The sequence below is a fragment of the Orycteropus afer genome, unplaced genomic scaffold (assembly GCF_000298275.1).
Source record: "Orycteropus afer afer isolate SDZICR_OR568_19922 unplaced genomic scaffold, OryAfe1.0 scaffold00545, whole genome shotgun sequence".
Classification (NCBI taxonomy): domain Eukaryota; kingdom Metazoa; phylum Chordata; class Mammalia; order Tubulidentata; family Orycteropodidae; genus Orycteropus; species Orycteropus afer.
The window spans coordinates 985,221-1,003,118 of NW_006922132.1; the positions used below are offsets into that span (position 1 = coordinate 985,221).

The following is a 17,898-nucleotide window of genomic DNA, read 5'->3' on the forward strand; positions in this document are numbered from 1 at the left end:
AAAAAAAAAAAAAAAAGAATGCAGAGCAGTTATGTAAAGCCATGGAAAAGGACCCTGATTGAAGATGGCATATCTCCGTCAGTGCAATACCCAAAGATATGCAGGGTAAGCTGTGCCAGACACAGATGCCTGGGGCTTGGGCACTGGGCCCCAGTGGCAGCCAGTGGCCAGCATCGGCCTGTCCACGTGTAGGTACACAGCTGCCACCAGGAGCACACAGATGCATGTATTTGCTGTAAGATGCTGGCTTGAATTACCTAAATTTCATAAACACTAACTTTATGTCACAAATTGTCAAACAGTCAGAGAAAATACATTTCCAAAACCTGCATTACAAAAAAATGCTTCATCAGGAATTGATCTTGGACCTTGTTCCATCAGCAAAACCCACTCTCCAGGAGAAGAAGCTCTTCAACCCATCAAGTACAAATGCAGCCAATTTTATTTTTTCCTTCTCTCTCTCTCTCTTTGTATCTCCTTAACAATGAGGCTGAAAATGTGGGAATCGCGTTTGCAGATGCAAAAGGGCTTGGAAGTTGGCCAGTCTCCCTGAAACCCAGTTCTCTGCTTTGCCCATGCCCAGGGAGCCCTAGTAAAATGTGGTCCTAGACCGCTCTCTCTCTCTCAAGTGCATGTGCTCGCTCACTCTCTCCACACAGACACACATACACACATACACACATACACACATACGTGAGCAAACACACAAGGGCCACACAAATGCCTGAACCCACTGGTTATCAACCCACATGCTCTGAGGGAGTCCTCCCTTTTCTGGTGTGTCTTCAGCCAGGGACTCAGGGAGCGAGTCAAAATCAACTAGACTGGACTGTCTGAAGGTAGAACTCAACCTGGGAAAACTTACATTCTGCTTTGGCACAGATGAGGCAGGCGGTGGTGCAATTGAAGAAGTTCAGTATCCCGGCTACAGCCACGCTGATGTCGGTGTTGCTGGGGTGGAGGTTTAGGGTTGTGAATCTCTGGAACTGGAACTTCACAAACTCCTCTGGGGCCACTTTGAAATGAGGGACCTGGAAGGAAAAGCAAAAATGGGCAGCAGAGAAGATCCAGGAAGGATGAAAGAGAAAAAAAATGATGAGTTAGACAAAGCTAAGGAAGGTAGATTCCTTATAAGACTTTTGCCACACACACACACACACACACACACACACACACATCCTGTCTCTGTGGGAGTCAGAGCTTACAGGCCCAGAGCCCCCACTCTACAGGAGGAAGATAAAATGACAGCCCTGACAATGCCCAAGATAGGAAGACCCAAGGCAAGAAACCTGAATAATGCACTTTGGGCCTACAAGCTGGTGTCTGTTGCCCTGAGAAGGTATAAGAATAGGTCTTTATTCTCAGAGGAACTGCCTGCTCCTGGGACAAGAGGCTGTTAAAGGAATAATCTTTATTTTGTTTGTAGTGAATAAACCCAAACGGAAATGTCAGGAAGAGAGAAATGCCGTCCTGGGCACTAAAAGAGGAATCACATTGTCCCAGCCCAGCCAACAGGTTTATAACTAATTTCTGGGGTTGAATTCTGGAGACAGAAGGAGAGCATGGGTGAGGTCCACCGTAAAGATGCAAATGAAGGAGGTAGTGCTGTAGGCTGAGAAATAACCCAGAGAGACTTTGATGGAGCCAGGTAAATAAATACCTGCTTTGGCTTCATTAAGGACCTCTGGTGGTATAGTGGTTAAGGCATTTGCCTGCTAACCAAAAGGTTGGTGGTTCAAACCCACCAGACACTCTGCAGAAGAAAGATGAGGCAATCTGCTTCTATAAAGAATTACAGCCTTGGAAACCCAATGGGGGTACTATAAGACAGAATCAACTGGATGGCAGGGAGTTTGGTTAATCTGGTTTTGACTTCATTAGGACAGTGTCAGATTCCCTCTGCATCTATTATTGTCATTTCCAGGAGGCATTGCCCCTGACTTCTGCCTTTTTTCTCCTGGGAAGCGATATTAACAGGCTGTGATGGCTGCTTTATTGGCGGCTTAGGCTATTTGGTAGGTAATGGGAAAGTTAAAATGTAATACGCTGCTATCCACCTTGATTTTGTTCTGTCACCCTCATCCCTGGTACCCAGAGCCAAGAGAGTTGAAGTATTCTTTGTGCTTCTATCAGAGGCAGATGGTGCAGAAACCTCAACCCTTCTCCTCAGTTAGGGGCTCTTTATGGGAGGGCCAACATGCAGCAGCAAGCGTGGGTAGGCACTGATGTGAAAGCAAGTAAGATTTGGGTAGGCAGCAGGAAGGATTTCCTGATGGTGATTTGGCTGGCTAGAATGAGTTATTCAAATATAAATGTAGGAGTTTTTTTTGCCTAAACTGGCTCAGAGGTTACCTTGCCAGGAGTCTGGGAAGATTCTGAGAAGGTCTCTGTAAAATTCGGTTACCTTATCCTTCTAAACTTTTGGGAGAAGACAGGCAGACACCAGAGCTCCCCTGAGAGTGGGGTAAAAGCAGAAATTAGGGAGAAAATCCAAACACAGTTAGGATTAACTCTTGAGCATTAGAAAAAAGGCAACCAATATTTTGCAGCAGAGACTAAAAAGTGGAAGACTGGGGAGAGCCTAGTGAGTAACAAAAGACTGTGAAGAATAAAGTTGACCTAGGGCATGTCATAAATGGTCTGCCTTCCCTCTTGTATTTTGCAGCCTATAAAATTTGTCTAAAATGAGTAATACATTGAAAATAAAAGTGGTCACAAAGGGGCAAGACAGAGGCAATGGATGGCAGAGGCAGGGTGGTCTGGTTAATTTACCCATTTGAGCATTGCTGACCAAAGAATTCCCTGTGTAGCCATCCAGGCTACCAGGTTCCATTAGCAGCTAACTCATCCTGCAATAAAGTACGGTGACCTTAGACATACCCTTGAATTCACAGATCAAGGGTATTGCTAAGGACTCAGGAAGATGAAGAACAAATGGGTTTTGGAATCTACAGACTTAGGTTTGCATCCAGATTCTGCTGTGTGATTTGGGGCAAACCACTTAGCCTACCTAAGCTTTTTGAAAATCGGGATAATAATAGGTGCTTCTTAGAGCTTTGAGAGGACAAAATGAGATCCAGTGTATGAAGGATGCAATAGCCTACTACCTAACATGTAGTAAGTGCTCAGACAATGCCTTTTCTTTATTTTCTTTTACCTATTTTTTTTTTCCTCCCAAAATCTAGTTGCTTCCAAAAAAGATCTTGGAGCTAAATGTGCATGGCATGAGGGTTGAGGGGCCTCCCTGGGCAAGAGGAAGTTGATGGGGAGTCTCCAGCATAGTTTGCCATCTTAGAGTCTGCTACGGAAGCAACCTTCAATGGGCCTAGCCAAATCCTTTGAATCTTTCCCTAGGACAGAGATCAATCTATAATTAATTTGCAAGTGCAGATTCATTTCAGAAAGTCATCATGAGGCCTGGGGGTGGGGGAGGGTGGACAAAAAGAGGTAGGCAGAATTCAGGGGAAAGCACCAAGACAAAAAGTAGCCAGCCACTAGAGCTGCTGCCATGTTGTTGTTGCTGTTATTTGCAGTTTGCTGTAAAGTCAGACCTGACTCATAGTGACCCCTCCTTGGGTTTCTGAGGTGGTATCACTAAGGAAGTAGATAGCAGCATTTAAAGGAATGAACTCCTTGGTGAGAACTCCATCTCTTTTCCCTCAAGCTGGGGGGAATTACTGTAAGACAGTTCAGCCTCATGAAATATTAAAAGAAATGAATAATCTGAATGGAGAGGAAAGGTTGTTCTGGAAGGAACATGACCAGACAAAGGAAGGGAAACTGTCTGTATGTTCCCTGGGCAGTGTTCCTGGTTGGCTGGTCAATAATGGCACAGGGAGGAATGACTGGGAGGAAGAGGGGGTGGTGCCGAGAAGACCCTGTGAATCAGGGTCTGTGCTTCCAGCCCAAAATGCCAAACAGGGCCAAGTGATAGCTCAGTTGAGAGAAAATATCCACTGAGACACAAAAGAACACCATTTTGTAAAGGGATTGAGAAGAGGATTGTAAGGGATAGGTAAGAAGGGGTAAAGGGTGAAGGAGAAAGAAGAAAAGGAGGAAACAGAAAAGAGAAAACGGGAGCTGAGGTCTTGGCAACCTCACTGGGTGATGATCAGAGTGATTGCTGAAATAAGAACTTCTCACAGATTTGAGCTTTCACTTGAAGCATGGCAAGAAAGATTTAAATTAAACATCAGGTCTCATTTCCTGAGGCTAAGGCCAGTGAGACACTGGAAGGGACTGCAGAGGGACAGACATTTCTTTTGGACCTGGGCTGGCTCAGGAGTCATCTTTCTGGACATCTGAAGGGGTAGAAGATGGGGAGTTGTCAACATGGACCAAGCCCATGGCAAGAAGGTTCAGGGGGATCAGGACCCAGATACCAAGGAGTAAGACCAACCGTGGGACTAAGGCAAGGAGTCTCAATGACATTTTGATTTGCAAATCACAATTCTGTGAGCAGTCTCATAAAATAGGGACTATAGATATTCTGCCCAAAGCCTCAATGACTCACTGAGATCTCAGGTCATAAAAGAAAGTGAAGGCATCAAAGGGTGGTTCCCATGAGGGCCTGGGGTAGGAAGTTACCATCTGCTGTTCCAGTCTCTACAGGAGCAACTGGCTGGAAAGACTTCCAGTCTTTCAGTGAGGGGTCTCCTCTCCTAGTTATGACTCTTTCTAAGGCTAAAGTTTCTGGATGGTGGAGCCTCCTTGCCCCTAGGGCCAGCAGAAGATTGGTCCTTCCTTCCCCTGCCTATTTCCTCCTCTCGCACCACAGTACTCACTACCTCTCTCCATCTGCCTCCAAAAGATCTCGCTAGAAGGCCCTTGGGGTGGAGAGGGGCTAAGAGTCATGTTCTTATTGTCTCCCAGGCATATAGCTAAAGAAGAAAGATTGATTGATTCCAGGAAGGACTAGGAAACATTCCACCAATGGGCAGAATCTCTGAAGTTCTCAGTTTATTTTTTTCCTTGGGAAAAAGGAAGAGGAGAGTTGGAAGAACAGGAAATGGGCTGCCATTTTTAATCTCCTGCAGAACTAGAACAAGAAGAAATGGACTCAACATATTAGAATTCCAGTTCCATTTAGAAGACGCACATGAAGAAGAATTTACTGATTGAAGACGTAAACACTGGAATTGGTGAAGGAGGGAAAAAAGGCAAAATAAAATCTCTTTTCTTGAGAACTTATAGATATTTTCATACTGTATTTTAGCAATAAAACTTTGCCTTCCCCCAAAGGCATTCTTCCTTGACTCCAAAGAGCTGCTCATGTGGACATGAGTGTGGGAGCTCAGATTCCTGTCCTCTTGGCCTCCTCCCCCAATCACCACCTTCCCCATCCTCTCTCTCTACCCACCACTGTCACCAAAAAGGCTGCCAGAGGCACCACCACAGAACCCTAAGACTTGGAGTTAATGTTCCTCCATTCAAATAACTTGGAGCAAAGTAAGCATTCAACACAACAAATGATTAGATCTTTTCTCAGTCTTGATGTTTTTGATAACACCAACCCAGCTTTGGTGAGTCCTTGCCGTTAGAAGCCCTTCAAATCATCTTTATGCCCCTGGGCACAGGCTGCAGTGGCAGACATTCCCCCAACCCCACCCATCACTCACCTCCTTCTCCCCACAGATGTTGCTGATGATGGAGCTGGAGGCAGGACTGGAGGATGGTCCCAGGACAGCAACCACCCCCTTGGGGAGGATCTGACACACTGCAGCCGGAGGAGGAAGGTGATGGCAGAGCATCCAAGCAGGAAAGGAAACAAGGTACTTATCAGGTCTGGCTTGGGACAGCTCTCCTGCCCGGGCTGTGGCCTTGAGTCTTCTAAACTTCATCCCTGCCCTCTCCTCAACCCTTCCAAACCGAGGGCCTATCCTTTCTCCCCTGGACTACTCAGCTTCAGGACAGTTTTACTGGAGTTTATGGAAGATATTAAATGAGGAAATGACCCAGGTTATGACGACATATGGCCACAGCCAACAGGGCATATAAATTGTCTGGGCTGTCACCAAAGGACAGAGGCTAATGGGAGAAACCACGGATTTCATCCTAGGACTGGCCTACAGTGTGGGTGGGGGAGCCAGGAGGGTGCTCCAAGGTTGAGGACCTGCCCAGCCCTAACAAATTGTTAGTCCCCTCAAACAGAAAGAACATCTGAGGAGGGAGAAAGGCAGAGAGCAGAGGAAAGATGGGTGGCATGGATGACACAGGCAGAGAAGAAAGTAGACTCAGTCGATGTCCAAGGGAGGGGGTAGGGTGGAGAGGAAAGAGAGAAAACAAGAGACAGAGAATGAGAGGAGTCTCATTTCCCAATGCCACCCTCCACTTCACCTCACCAGCCTGGCCTGATGGGCTTTCCTGGACATGTCAGTCTTTCCTGACTGTGATGGTAAATTTTATGTGTCTAGGCTATGGTGCCCATTTGTTTGGTCAAATACTAGTCTAGCTGCTGTTATGAAGTAGTTACATGAGATTAAATCAGTTGGCCTCAAGTAAAGCAGATCATTTTCCATAAAGTGGGCTGACCTCAATCACGCAGCTGAAGACCTTTAGAACAAGGGGCTCTCCCTAGGCTGTATTCTGCCTCCAGACTGAAAATAGAAATCTTGCTAGAACTCCACTCCTCATTCTTCCCATCATCTGGTCTAAGAATCTGGGGACACAGGACTGCAGGAATCTCCAGCCTATCACCTGACCTATAGACTGACCAACAAGCATGCCCTTTGACCCTTATGCTTCCTCAGTTCAGCAGGCCTCCTCCCACTCCTTACCTGTCAATGATCACCTCAAACGTCACCCTGTTCTTTAGACCTTCCTGTCCTAAAGTGGAACTGACGACCCTCCCATGTGACTCTATATGAGATATTTTCAAATGTGTCCATTTCAGTTTGTTCTTGAGAAAGTAATCTCACTAGATTTCAAACCCCTTAAGGACAGGAGCAGAACCATTTTTTATCTCTAAATCCCCACTTGCTAAGTGTCCAGCACAATGTTTTGTAGGTAGTAGATACCAAGTTCATACTTGTTGAATGAATGAGTGAATGAATGGGACCTTTCTGTCAGAACAGAAGGAGAGAATCTAAGATTTAAAAATTCTAGAGACTAAGAACAGATTTCAGGAAACTCTGGTGGCATAGTGCCTAAGGCATTTGACTGCTAACCAGAAGGCTGGCAGTTCAAACCCACCAGCCACTCCTCAGAAGGAAGATTGGGCAATCTACTTCTGTAGTGATACTGTCTCGGAAACCCAAGGAGGGGTCGCTATGAGTCAGATTCAACTCAATGGCAGTGAGTTTTTTTTTTTTGGAAGAACAGATTTTAAAAAGGGGGGAAGAGAGCATGAGATAATTCTGAGTAACACACTGTGATATCAAAACCAAGGAGAGCTCTCAGAACATGCTTCAAGGTTCCCAACTATTCTACACAAAGCACTTCTCTGCAAAACTCAAAGCTTAACTAGAGACACATTTCCCTCCTAAGCACATCAGGAGTCAGATAGAGCCATTTCTCAGGTCAGTAAACTTAGGTTAAGTGGTAGTACAAGGCTCCTTGTTGAGACTGCTGCAAAGCCTGCCCTGCAACCTGGACGCACTTTCTACCAGTTTAGAGTCCTAACCATTGACCAGCATAGTCAAATGATCATCTTAATGGGGCGCAGGTGGCAAAGGAAAACAATTTACTATATAAACTGCAGATCTGCTCAGTTGTGTCAACCTGAGGCTCAGGCAGGTACATACAATATCCCAGGATCTCAGCCAACTATGAGGCTATGGGGCAGAGGGGCCTGAGAGGAGCTCATCAATAAGTGTAAAAACTGCCCCCAGCAGCAGAGTAGTGGTGACCCAGCTTTATCTTTGAAGAGTCCTCTTCAAAGTTTAAGCTATTTCTTTGTGAGAGTTATCTCATGTGAGCCTCAGCCAAATTAATTCATACTGCCTGCTAGGTACTTTACAAAAGTCCATTATCCTATCAATGACCTGAAAATGAAATAAGAAAATAAACCACTACTGTTGAGTTGATTCTGAATCATATGGTTTTCAAGGCTATGGCCTTTTGGAAACAGATTGCCAGGCCTTTTTTCCAAGGTGCCTCTAGGGGAGCTAGTTAACTGCTAACCTTTCACTTAACTGTTCACATACCACTCAAGAACTCCTCAGCAACCTCAGAGGTGGATCTTATTTCCTCATGCTTGTTTCAAAAAGGAAACAGCATCTTACAGATGTTAAGTAACTCACCTAAGTTCACATCCATAAACAATGGTCAGACCCAGTGTTTGTATCAAATCTCTTGACCCCCAGTCCAGTGTTCACTCTCCTCTTTCACAGCCCTCTATTTTGTCTACTACTCCCACAGCCACTTCTTCATCCATCTTTTCTCAACTGCCTACAATTGAAGTCCCTTCCTTCCCATCCCACCTCCTTCTACTGAAACTGCTTTCTCCAAAGTCACCAATGATCCCTTATCAGTTCTCACCTTACTTTCTTCTTACAGTATCTGGTGTTGCTGATTTGCTGATTACATTGTTCTTTTGAATTTCATAACACCATCCAATTTTGATCCTCATCCAGCTCTCTAAATACTCTTTCTCATTTTCTTCACTAACTCTTCTTCCTCATCCTCCCTACTAAATACAAGTTAATAAATGCCACATTCTTTCTGGGCAATCTCATCCTTCACCGTAGCTACCTGATGACTGCACATTCTCTGATGACCATCCATGTCATGAGTTACAAAATCAAGCTTCCAACTAGCTGCTGGCATCACCACAGCGACTTCCCTCTGGAATCCCACAGCATGGCTAAAGCAGAGAAGCAAGTGAGCACAACCATTAAAAACATGGACTCTGATGAAAGCTTTCCCAGGTTTGAGTCCAAACTCTGTCAATTACTAGCTCTCATACCTTGCACAAATTACCAATCGGTGCCTGTGTCCTTATCTATAAAACTGGAATACTGACAACACCTCTCTCATAGGGTTGTTGGGAGAATTCAAGTGAGTCGATCAATATATATAAAGCGTTTGGAATGGGGCCTGATATACTGCATGGTTATTCTTTTTATTATGCCTTCTATATACTTTCTTTTTTTAAATTGTGATTTGGGTGAAAGTTTACAGAGCAAATTCACTTTCCATACAGCAGTTCACATACACTTTGCCTAATGACATTGACTACAATTTACCACAATGAAACAGCTCCCCTCCCACTTCCTCCACATAGTTACCTCTTCCCTCCATGCACTCCTGCCCCCTGAGCTGTCTCCCTGTGCATATACAGCCTTTCTACTCTCCCATGATTGTTCTCTCCGAGGAGTGTATCTACCTAGTATAAATGTTCACCTCATGTGCCTGTCTTCTGTTTGCCTGGAAGCCACAGGAGTGGGTTCAACTGCAGACCTGAAGGGCAGCTAGGAGCCATAGTCTCAGTGGTTCTATCAGGCTCTATCAGACCAGCAAATCTGGTCCCTTTTTTTTTTCTGAGTGATTTTGAGTTTTGCTCTACATTGTTCTCCCACTCTATCCAGTATCTCCTACACAAATCCCCCTCTGAATGGTTGACAGTGGTAGCCAGGCATCATCTAGTTCTGGTCTCAGAGTCGTATAGGCTGAGGACTGCATGGTGTAACAGTTGCTTGGACTAATTGTTTCCGTGAATCTTTGGTTTTCTTCATTCTTCTTTGCCCTGGATAAGGAGAGACCCATCACTGCATCTAGATGGCTGCTTTCAAGCTTTTAAGATCCCAGTCACTACTCACCAAAGTAGGATGTGCAACAATGTTTTGTGCAGTATGTTATGCCAATTGAGTTTGATGTCCCCTGTGACTATGGTCCCGAGCCCACAGGTTCAACTACTTGCTTCCTCTGGGTAGCTGGCTGTGGCCAAGAAGTGACTACAACCTTGTCCCTTGTCAGCTCTACTGTATACCTGGGAATTCTTATAAAACGTAGCAATACACTTGTAGAAACACTGTCTGCCAACCCTATACATGGGCTTGGGCACACTCTCCCCTGCACTTTCTACATATTTTTCATACACAGTGAGGAATATCCATTAATAGCCCCTGCTTACAGATGGGGAAACTGAGGCTTAGACAATTTAAGTTACTTGTTCAAGTCACACAGGTAATACAGAACTAGGTTGAACCTGGAGAGACAGCTGATACCAAAGCTCATGCTCATAACCACTCAACTTACACTCAAAAGCAGTCATCCTCGATTCACTCTTCACCTTCCTGCATTAAATCCATTCACTCGATATAACAATCATACGCCAGATTCTGACCATTTGACCTGCTCACTCCCACTGTCCCCTCCTTTCCACTCTCTTTGCCACTGTTCCAGGTCAGCCTCTCTTTACTACCTGCCAACTGTGAGCCAAAATATAAACCTAAAGCATGGATCTGTGTGCTCCTAGAGGGCAGGGAGCTTGTTTTACTTATCCCTGCATCCTCGTTATCCAGCACAGGGCCTGACTCAAAGACATGTGCTCAACACATCTCTACTGAACCACAATGAAGTCTGCTCAACACCTTCCATGGAAAATTGGAAATAAACTAAAAAATGTCCAGTTACAAGGGCATGGTTATGTAAAGTGTGGGTCATATACCCAAATGGAATATTATTTAGGCAATTAAAATGCTTATGAAAAGTTTATAATAGCATTAAAAATATTTATGCAGTGATATTAAGAAAAGAAGCAGGATGTAAAATTATATGTGTATCTATATAATGGCTGTAATTAGGCAAATACAGAAGATAGTTATGCCCTGAGGAATGACTGGAGGAAAATGTTATAAAAGTCAACATTTATTGAGTACTAATTAGGTGCCATTCTTAGCGTTTTACATGAATTACCTTATTTAATTCTCAACACAACCTGATAAGACAGGTACTATTATCATCACCCTCATTAGACAGATGAGGAAACAGGAGAGGAAAGTTAAGCAGCTGAGTCAGGACTTGACTCTCACACTCCAACTCCAGGGTCCAGTTGCTTGACTGCTATACTGTGCAGCCTCTACCACTGAGTTAGCAGCAATTAACTGAAATATTAAAAGAGATTGCTTTGGCCATTAAGACTCCTGATGCTTTCTTTCCCTTTCTTTTATCTATTTTCTAAAATGAGCATGCACTCCTTTTATGACATTACTATAAAAAATAAAATGTCATTATAAAAAAAAATCTGTTCTGATGTTCTCAAGATCCTGCCCTTCCAGCCATTCTCCCATCATACTCCCTCTGCTTCATGCCAGCTTGCCAGGGCGTCCTTCTTCCCTGAACATAACACTGAATTTTCCTACCTGAGCCTATTCCCAACTGGTTCTCTCTGACTGGACCAGAAGTTCTTAGCCTGCTGTCTGGGGCCTGTGGATAGAACAATTTACCTGCTCATCTGAACAGAATGCTTTGGGTAGGAGGTGGGGGGATACCTAATCATTTTCTCTAACCTGTAATTGAAATTCAGTATTTCCTCCAATTCTGAATGCAGGCAACAAACCACAGTAGGTTAGTAGTACTTGTGACTTTATCACCAACAGAAATCACAAATGTTTTCCTGTCACATTACAGTGCTGCAGATATCCGGAAATATCATTTACTTTCATTACTACATTGACATTATGCCAGTAATTAGACCTGATGCTAGAGCTAATGAGTGTTGTTGTCACTGGTTGCCGTTGAGTCGATTCCGATTCATGGCAACCCCACGTGTGCAGAGTGGAACGGCTCTGTAAGGTTTTCAAGGCTGTGACATTTAAGAAACAGATTGCCAGGACTGTCTTTCTGAGGCCCCTCTGGGTGAGTTTGAACTGCCACCTTTTTGGCTGATAGTCAAGTTCTTTGTCGCTTATGCCACCCAGGGACAATACATGAGTGAAGAACTACAAAACTATATCACTATTACAAGTATTTGAAGTGTCTTTTCATATCATTGTGTTTTTTGGTCATCTTATCTATTTTATTTTATTCATTTAAAAACATTTTTCTAAAAAGGGAGTCAGTTAGCATCCCTAGACTACCAGAGCGGTCCATGGAACAACAAAAAAAGATTCTTCCCTGGTCCAACCTCTTCCTCGCCTTTTCTCCTGGGAAACTCCTACTAATCCTCCAGTGCCCAGTTCAGATCTGCCCAGATGCCTTTCCAGTCCCTAGGAAATAAGGCGTCTCTCCCTCCTTATAGTCTTATCACACTATAGCTCTGAGTGAGCTTCACACAGAGCTGCCTTTAGGAGATAGATCAGCTTCCGGTCTTCTCAATTCCTGACCAGCTTCTGTCCCAAGCAGTCTCACTACTGTGGGCACCAACAAAGGAGAGCTTCTCTTTGCAACAAATTCTTATCAAAGGTCATGATCCCTTATTCTCAAATTAGACGTTTTTCATCAAACTCATTTGGCAGCAAAATCTAAGCCAAATAGACAGATGTGAAGCTATTTACAATGTATGAATATTTTAATACAAGTGTGAAAGAATATAAGGATCTCTGATGGTGCATTTGGCTGCTAATCAAAAGGTCTGTGGTTCAAACCCACCAGCTGCTCCATGGAAGAAAGATGAGGCAGTCTGCTTCTGCAAGGGCTTACAGTCTTGGAAACCCAATGAGGGTTGCTATGGTCAGAATCAACTCTATAGCAGTGAGTTCAGATTTTTTTTTTTATTTTATTTTGATGGAAGAGTATGGGGTTCTGCCCGGTGGGAGATGCTACTTAATATATGGTATATATACCACAAGGTGCTCTGGTGGTGGTTAATGCATTCAGCAGCTAATTAAAAGGTCAGTGGTTTGAACCTACCTACCAGCCATTCCACAGATGAAAGTCTGCTTCTGTAAAGATTTACAGTCTTGGAAACCCTATGGAGCAGTTCTACTCTGTCCTATAGTGTCATGATGAGTCGGAATCGACTTAATGGCAGTGGATTTGGGTTTGAGTTTTATATATACCAAACAATCTTTCCAATATCTGAAAAGCTCTGGATTCTAAGCACATCAAAGATTTGTAGACCTCTGCCTGCTGCTCTGAGCTTCTCACACATGTGTGTCTGTCTCCCTCACTGGATGGTAACCTCCTCGAGGGTAGGGGTCATGTCTGTTCAGTCCTAGGAAAAAAGCATTGTTCAACACAGGTCTGCTCAACTGAATTGAAATGAGTCCAGTGAAACTGAACTCATCAGTAGTCATGGGTTGGGGATTTCCTGAGATCTGGGAATTGGTCTTTCACTCCTTTTGAAGGATTCCCTGCTTGGTAGAAATGGAAATCACTTCTAAGAGCTTCAGCTCTGGGAACCACTACTCCATCCCCCATCCCCACCAAACCTTGATTCTGCAGGCCCTGGCCAGCTGGCAAGGACTCTGAGCAGTTTGCATGAAGGGATGGGAAGGGAAGGATGTGTACTTTGCCTCTGCCTCCCAGGGAGCAGGGAAGAGGGGAACATGAAGAAATGAGTGGTATTGTCATGGCAACTAAGTTTTCTAGCCAGCAGAGGAAAAGACTACTGTCAGGGCAGCTGCTGTAATATAAGACCATGATGGTGTATAACCCCATAGAGAGGCTCTTTGTCTTAAAATGCCAGCTCCGGCCTGGAACCCAAGTTCCCTTAGGAAACTGGGCTGAATAGGAGGGACTCATGGGAATTACTCCTTTCCTAAGTCTTCACGAGGTCCCTGCCTCCCAGAGAGAAGGGAGAGAGTGGGTCAGGCCTCTGGATTTCAGCCCCTGCCAGGGAAGGGGAAGATTCTTCCTGGGGGGAGGAAGCAAGTCTTCCTCATTTACAGTGTGGTAGCCCTCAGCCACCAAGCCATTCTCTAAGCCCATGTGGTAGACACTCTAGGCCACACCAGCCACCAACAGTGCAGTGGGAGCAGAAGGAGCTGGGAATCAAGAGTCCTTCTGCACAAAGACACTTCATGAAGCAGAGGGCAAGGTCTCTCTTTGCCTGTTTATCCTGCACACTGAGCACAATGTGAAGCAAGTGAAACAATGGCCTCAATCAATTCAGAAGGAACATCTCCTCTCTTATGTCAAAGCTTTCAGAAACATATTCAATTCTTCCCTTTCTGTTAGTGGACAATGAGCTAAATGATTGGTCTTGCCAGTTCCAGAATTGAGGATGTGAGGAGCGAGGATGGGGAGCCTACATCTTGGTTCCGTCATAGCTCACAACCTACCTGTTCAGAGTCTTGCAGGATCTCAGAGAATTCAAAGCTGCCAATGGCATCCTTCATGAACTGCATATTATTCAAAGCCCTCAGCCTGGTTTCCAGACTGTTCAGTAGGATCCCAAACCACTGTTCAAGTAGCAACACCATTTACTAAGTGCTTTCCATGTGCCAGGCACCAAGCTAACAGACATGGTACCACCCTCAATCCTCACAACAACCCTGTAAGGGAGGAACTGCTATACTGCATTATTTCTTCTACTACTACTACAATAATAATAATGGGTAAAATGTATTGACAGTTTACTCTGTGCCAGGCATTGTTCCAAGTGTTACGTGCATCATCTTGCTTAATCCTTAGAATAGTCTCATTACCTGAGAACTCTCAGTCTTCTCATTTTACAGATGAGAAACCTGAGTCACAGGAGATCAGTAAGAGCCAAAGGTGCTGCTACAGACAGGTGCAGCTGACTCTGGAACCTGAGTTTGACAGCTATCTACACTGCTCTCCAACCCTGGCCCTCACCATTGCCCCTACATAAACTCTCTGTTTAGCCACGACTATCTGGTACCTTTTCCTAACTTTAAACCATGCAGTAACCTCTTGTTCTGTTCAAACAATTGCCTCCTGGCCTATGTACATGTTCTTTATGAACACAATAAATTGTTCTGGAATTTCCATTCTTCGCAATGTTATCCATAATTATTATGACTTCACAATCATATGCCTTTACATAGTCAATAAAACACAGGTATACTTTCTGATATTCTTTGCTTTCAGCCACGATCCATCTATCATTAGCAATGATATCCCCCATTCCACATGCTCTTTTAAACCAGATTAAATTTCTGGCAGTTCCTTGTCAGTGTTCTGCTACAAGCATTTTTTAAATTATTTTCAGCAAAATTTTACTTGCATATGATATTAATGATATTGTTCTACAATTTCCACATTCTGCTGGATCACCTTTCTTTGGAATGGGCACAAATATGGATCTCTTCTAGTCAGCTGGCTAGGTAGCTGTCTTCTAAATTTCTTGGAATAAATGACCAAGCCCTTCTGGCATTGCATGTGTGTGTGAAACATCTCAGTGGGGATTCTGTCAATTTCTGGAGCCTTGTTTTTTACCAATTCCTTCAATGCAGCTTGGATTTCTTCTTTCAGTACCATCAGTTCTTGATCATATGCTACCTCCTGAAATGGCTGAACACTGACCAATTCTTTTTGGTACAGGGACTCTGTGCATTCCTTCCATTTTCCTTTGATGCTTCATGTGTCATTCAATATTTTGCCCATAGAATCCTTCAAAATTGCAAATGGAAGCTTGAATATTTTTTCAGTTCTTTCAGCTTGAGAAATGCTGAGCATGTTCTTCCCTCTTGATTTTCTAACTCCAAGTCTTTGCACATTACATTATAATATTTTATTTTGTCTTCGTGGGCTGCCCTTTGAAATTTTCTGTTCAGTTCTTTTACTTCATCATTTGTTCCATTTGAGTTAGCTACTCTCCATTCAAGAGCAAGTTTTGGAGTCTTTTCTGACATCAATTTTGATATTTCCTTTCTTTTCTGTCTTTTTAATGACCTTTTGCTTTCTCCATGTATGATGTACTTGATATCATCCCACAACTCATCTGGTCTTTGGTCATTGGTATTGAAAGTGTCAAGTCTATTCTTCAGATGGTCTAAATCTAGGTGGGATTTAACCAAGGTCATATTATGACTCTTGTGGGCTTGTTCTAATTTTCTTCAGCTTAAACTTAAACTTGCATAGGTGCAATTGATGGTCTGTGCCATAGTCAGCCCCTTGTCTTGTTCTGACTGATAATATTGAGCTTCTTGATCGTCTCTTTCCACAGATGTAGTCAACTTGATTCCTGTGCATTCTATCTGGCAAGGTCCATGTGTATAGTCACTGTTTATGTTGTTGAAAAAAGGTATTTGTAATTAATAAGCTGTTGGTTTTGCAAAATTATATCACAAGATCTCTGTCATCTTTTTACCACCAAGGCCATATTCCATCTATCTATCCTTCTTTGTTTCCAACTTTGGTGTTCCAATCTACAGTAATTATCCATGCATCTTGATTGCATGTTTGGCAATTTCAGACTGCAGAAGTTGTTAAAAATTTTTAATTTCTTCACCTTTGGCTTTAGTTGTTGGTACATAAATTTGAATAAGAGTAGTATTAACTGGTCTTTCTTGTAGGCATATGGATATTATCCTATCACTGACAGCACTGTACTTCAATATAACTCTTGTAATGCTCTTCTTGACAATGAATGCAATCCTATTCCTCTTTGTCATTCCCAACATAGTGGATCATATGAGTGTTCAATTCAAAATGGTCAATACCAGTCCATTTCAGCTCACAAATGACTAAGATATTGATCTTTATGTGTTCCATTTCATTTTTAAAAAATTTCCAACTGCATACATTCCATGTTCTGATTATTAACGGGTATTTGCAGCTGTTTCTCATTTTGAGTCCTGGCACATCGGCAAATGAAGGTCCTGAAAGCTTTACTCCATTCATGCCATTAAGATGTATTCTACTTTGAGGAGGAAGCTCTTTCCCAGATATATTTTGAGTGATTTTCAACCTGAGGGGCTCATTTTCTGGTACTGTATCAGACAATGTTTCATTGCTATTCACAAGATTTTTCCAGCATTGTATCAGACAGCGTTTCACTGATATTCATAAGGTTTTCAGTGGCCAATTTTTTTCAGAAGCAAAGAATATTGAATATACCATGGACTGTCAAAAGAATGAACAAATCTGTTCCTGGGAAAAGTACAGCTGGAATGCTCCTTAGAAAAAAGAATGGTCAGACTTTGTCTACTCTACTTTGATCATGTTATCGTAAGGACCAATGCCTGGAGAATAGGCTATCATGCTTGGTAAAATGAAGGTCAGTGAAAAAGTGGAAAACCCTCAATGAGATGGATGGACACAGTGGTTACAACAACTGGCTCAAGTATTGCAATGATTGTGAGGATGATGCAGGATTGTGCAGTGTTTTGCTCTGTTGTGTATAGTGTCGTTATGAGTCAGAAGCAACTCAACAGCACCTGCCAACAACAACATCTGGTACTCCAATGTTCCCCAGTTTTTCTTCCCCAAGCCTTTGCTCATGCTATTATGCCTTCTACATGGACACCGTCCCCCCTTGTCTTCACCTCTTGAACATTCTAATGTCTAGTCAAGAGCTAGATAACATTGGATTGACCAAGGTACTCCACCACCTTAGCCTAAGCCTATGTCCTATTTCTGACCTCCCTTTGCCCTTGTCTGAGCCACTTACAAGATATGCTTACAGTATATTTATAGAAGTGGCTGCTGTTGTTAGCTGCTGTAGAGTAGGCCCCCATGGTGACCCCATGTGTTACAGAGAACTGTTCCACTGGTTTTCTTGGCTATAATCCTTATGAAATCATTTGCCAGGCCTTTCTTCCATAGAGCTACTGGGTGAGTTGGAACCACCCACCTTTAGATTAGCAGCTAATTACAAACTGCGTGCATCACCCAAGTGCCTACAGCAGAGGCTAGCCAGTGTTTATATCACTTTTCATATATGTAGGCCTTAACTTCCTTCTAGATAATATGGTGGGCCTCAGCTCCCCCTCTGGTAGCATAGTGGCTAAGACACTGGCCTGCTAACCAGACGACTGGCGGTTCAAACCCACCAGCCACTCCTCGGAAGGAAGGTTGGGCAATCCTACTTCCGTAGTGATACTGCCT

The 17,898-nt window shown here is 43.5% G+C and overlaps 1 protein-coding gene across 1 annotated transcript in view; it reads right to left on the reverse strand.

Moving 5' to 3' along the window:
* GRIK4 (glutamate ionotropic receptor kainate type subunit 4) overlaps window positions 1-17,898 on the reverse strand; it is a 236,032-nt gene that overhangs the window by 211,888 nt on the left and 6,246 nt on the right. The window contains exons 2-3 of the mRNA XM_007955908.2: window positions 5,619-5,716; window positions 866-1,031 (exon numbers count right to left, since the gene is read on the reverse strand). Of these exons, the coding sequence (XP_007954099.2) occupies window positions 866-1,031; window positions 5,619-5,716 (264 nt within the window). The remainder of the gene's footprint in view (window positions 1-865; window positions 1,032-5,618; window positions 5,717-17,898) is intronic.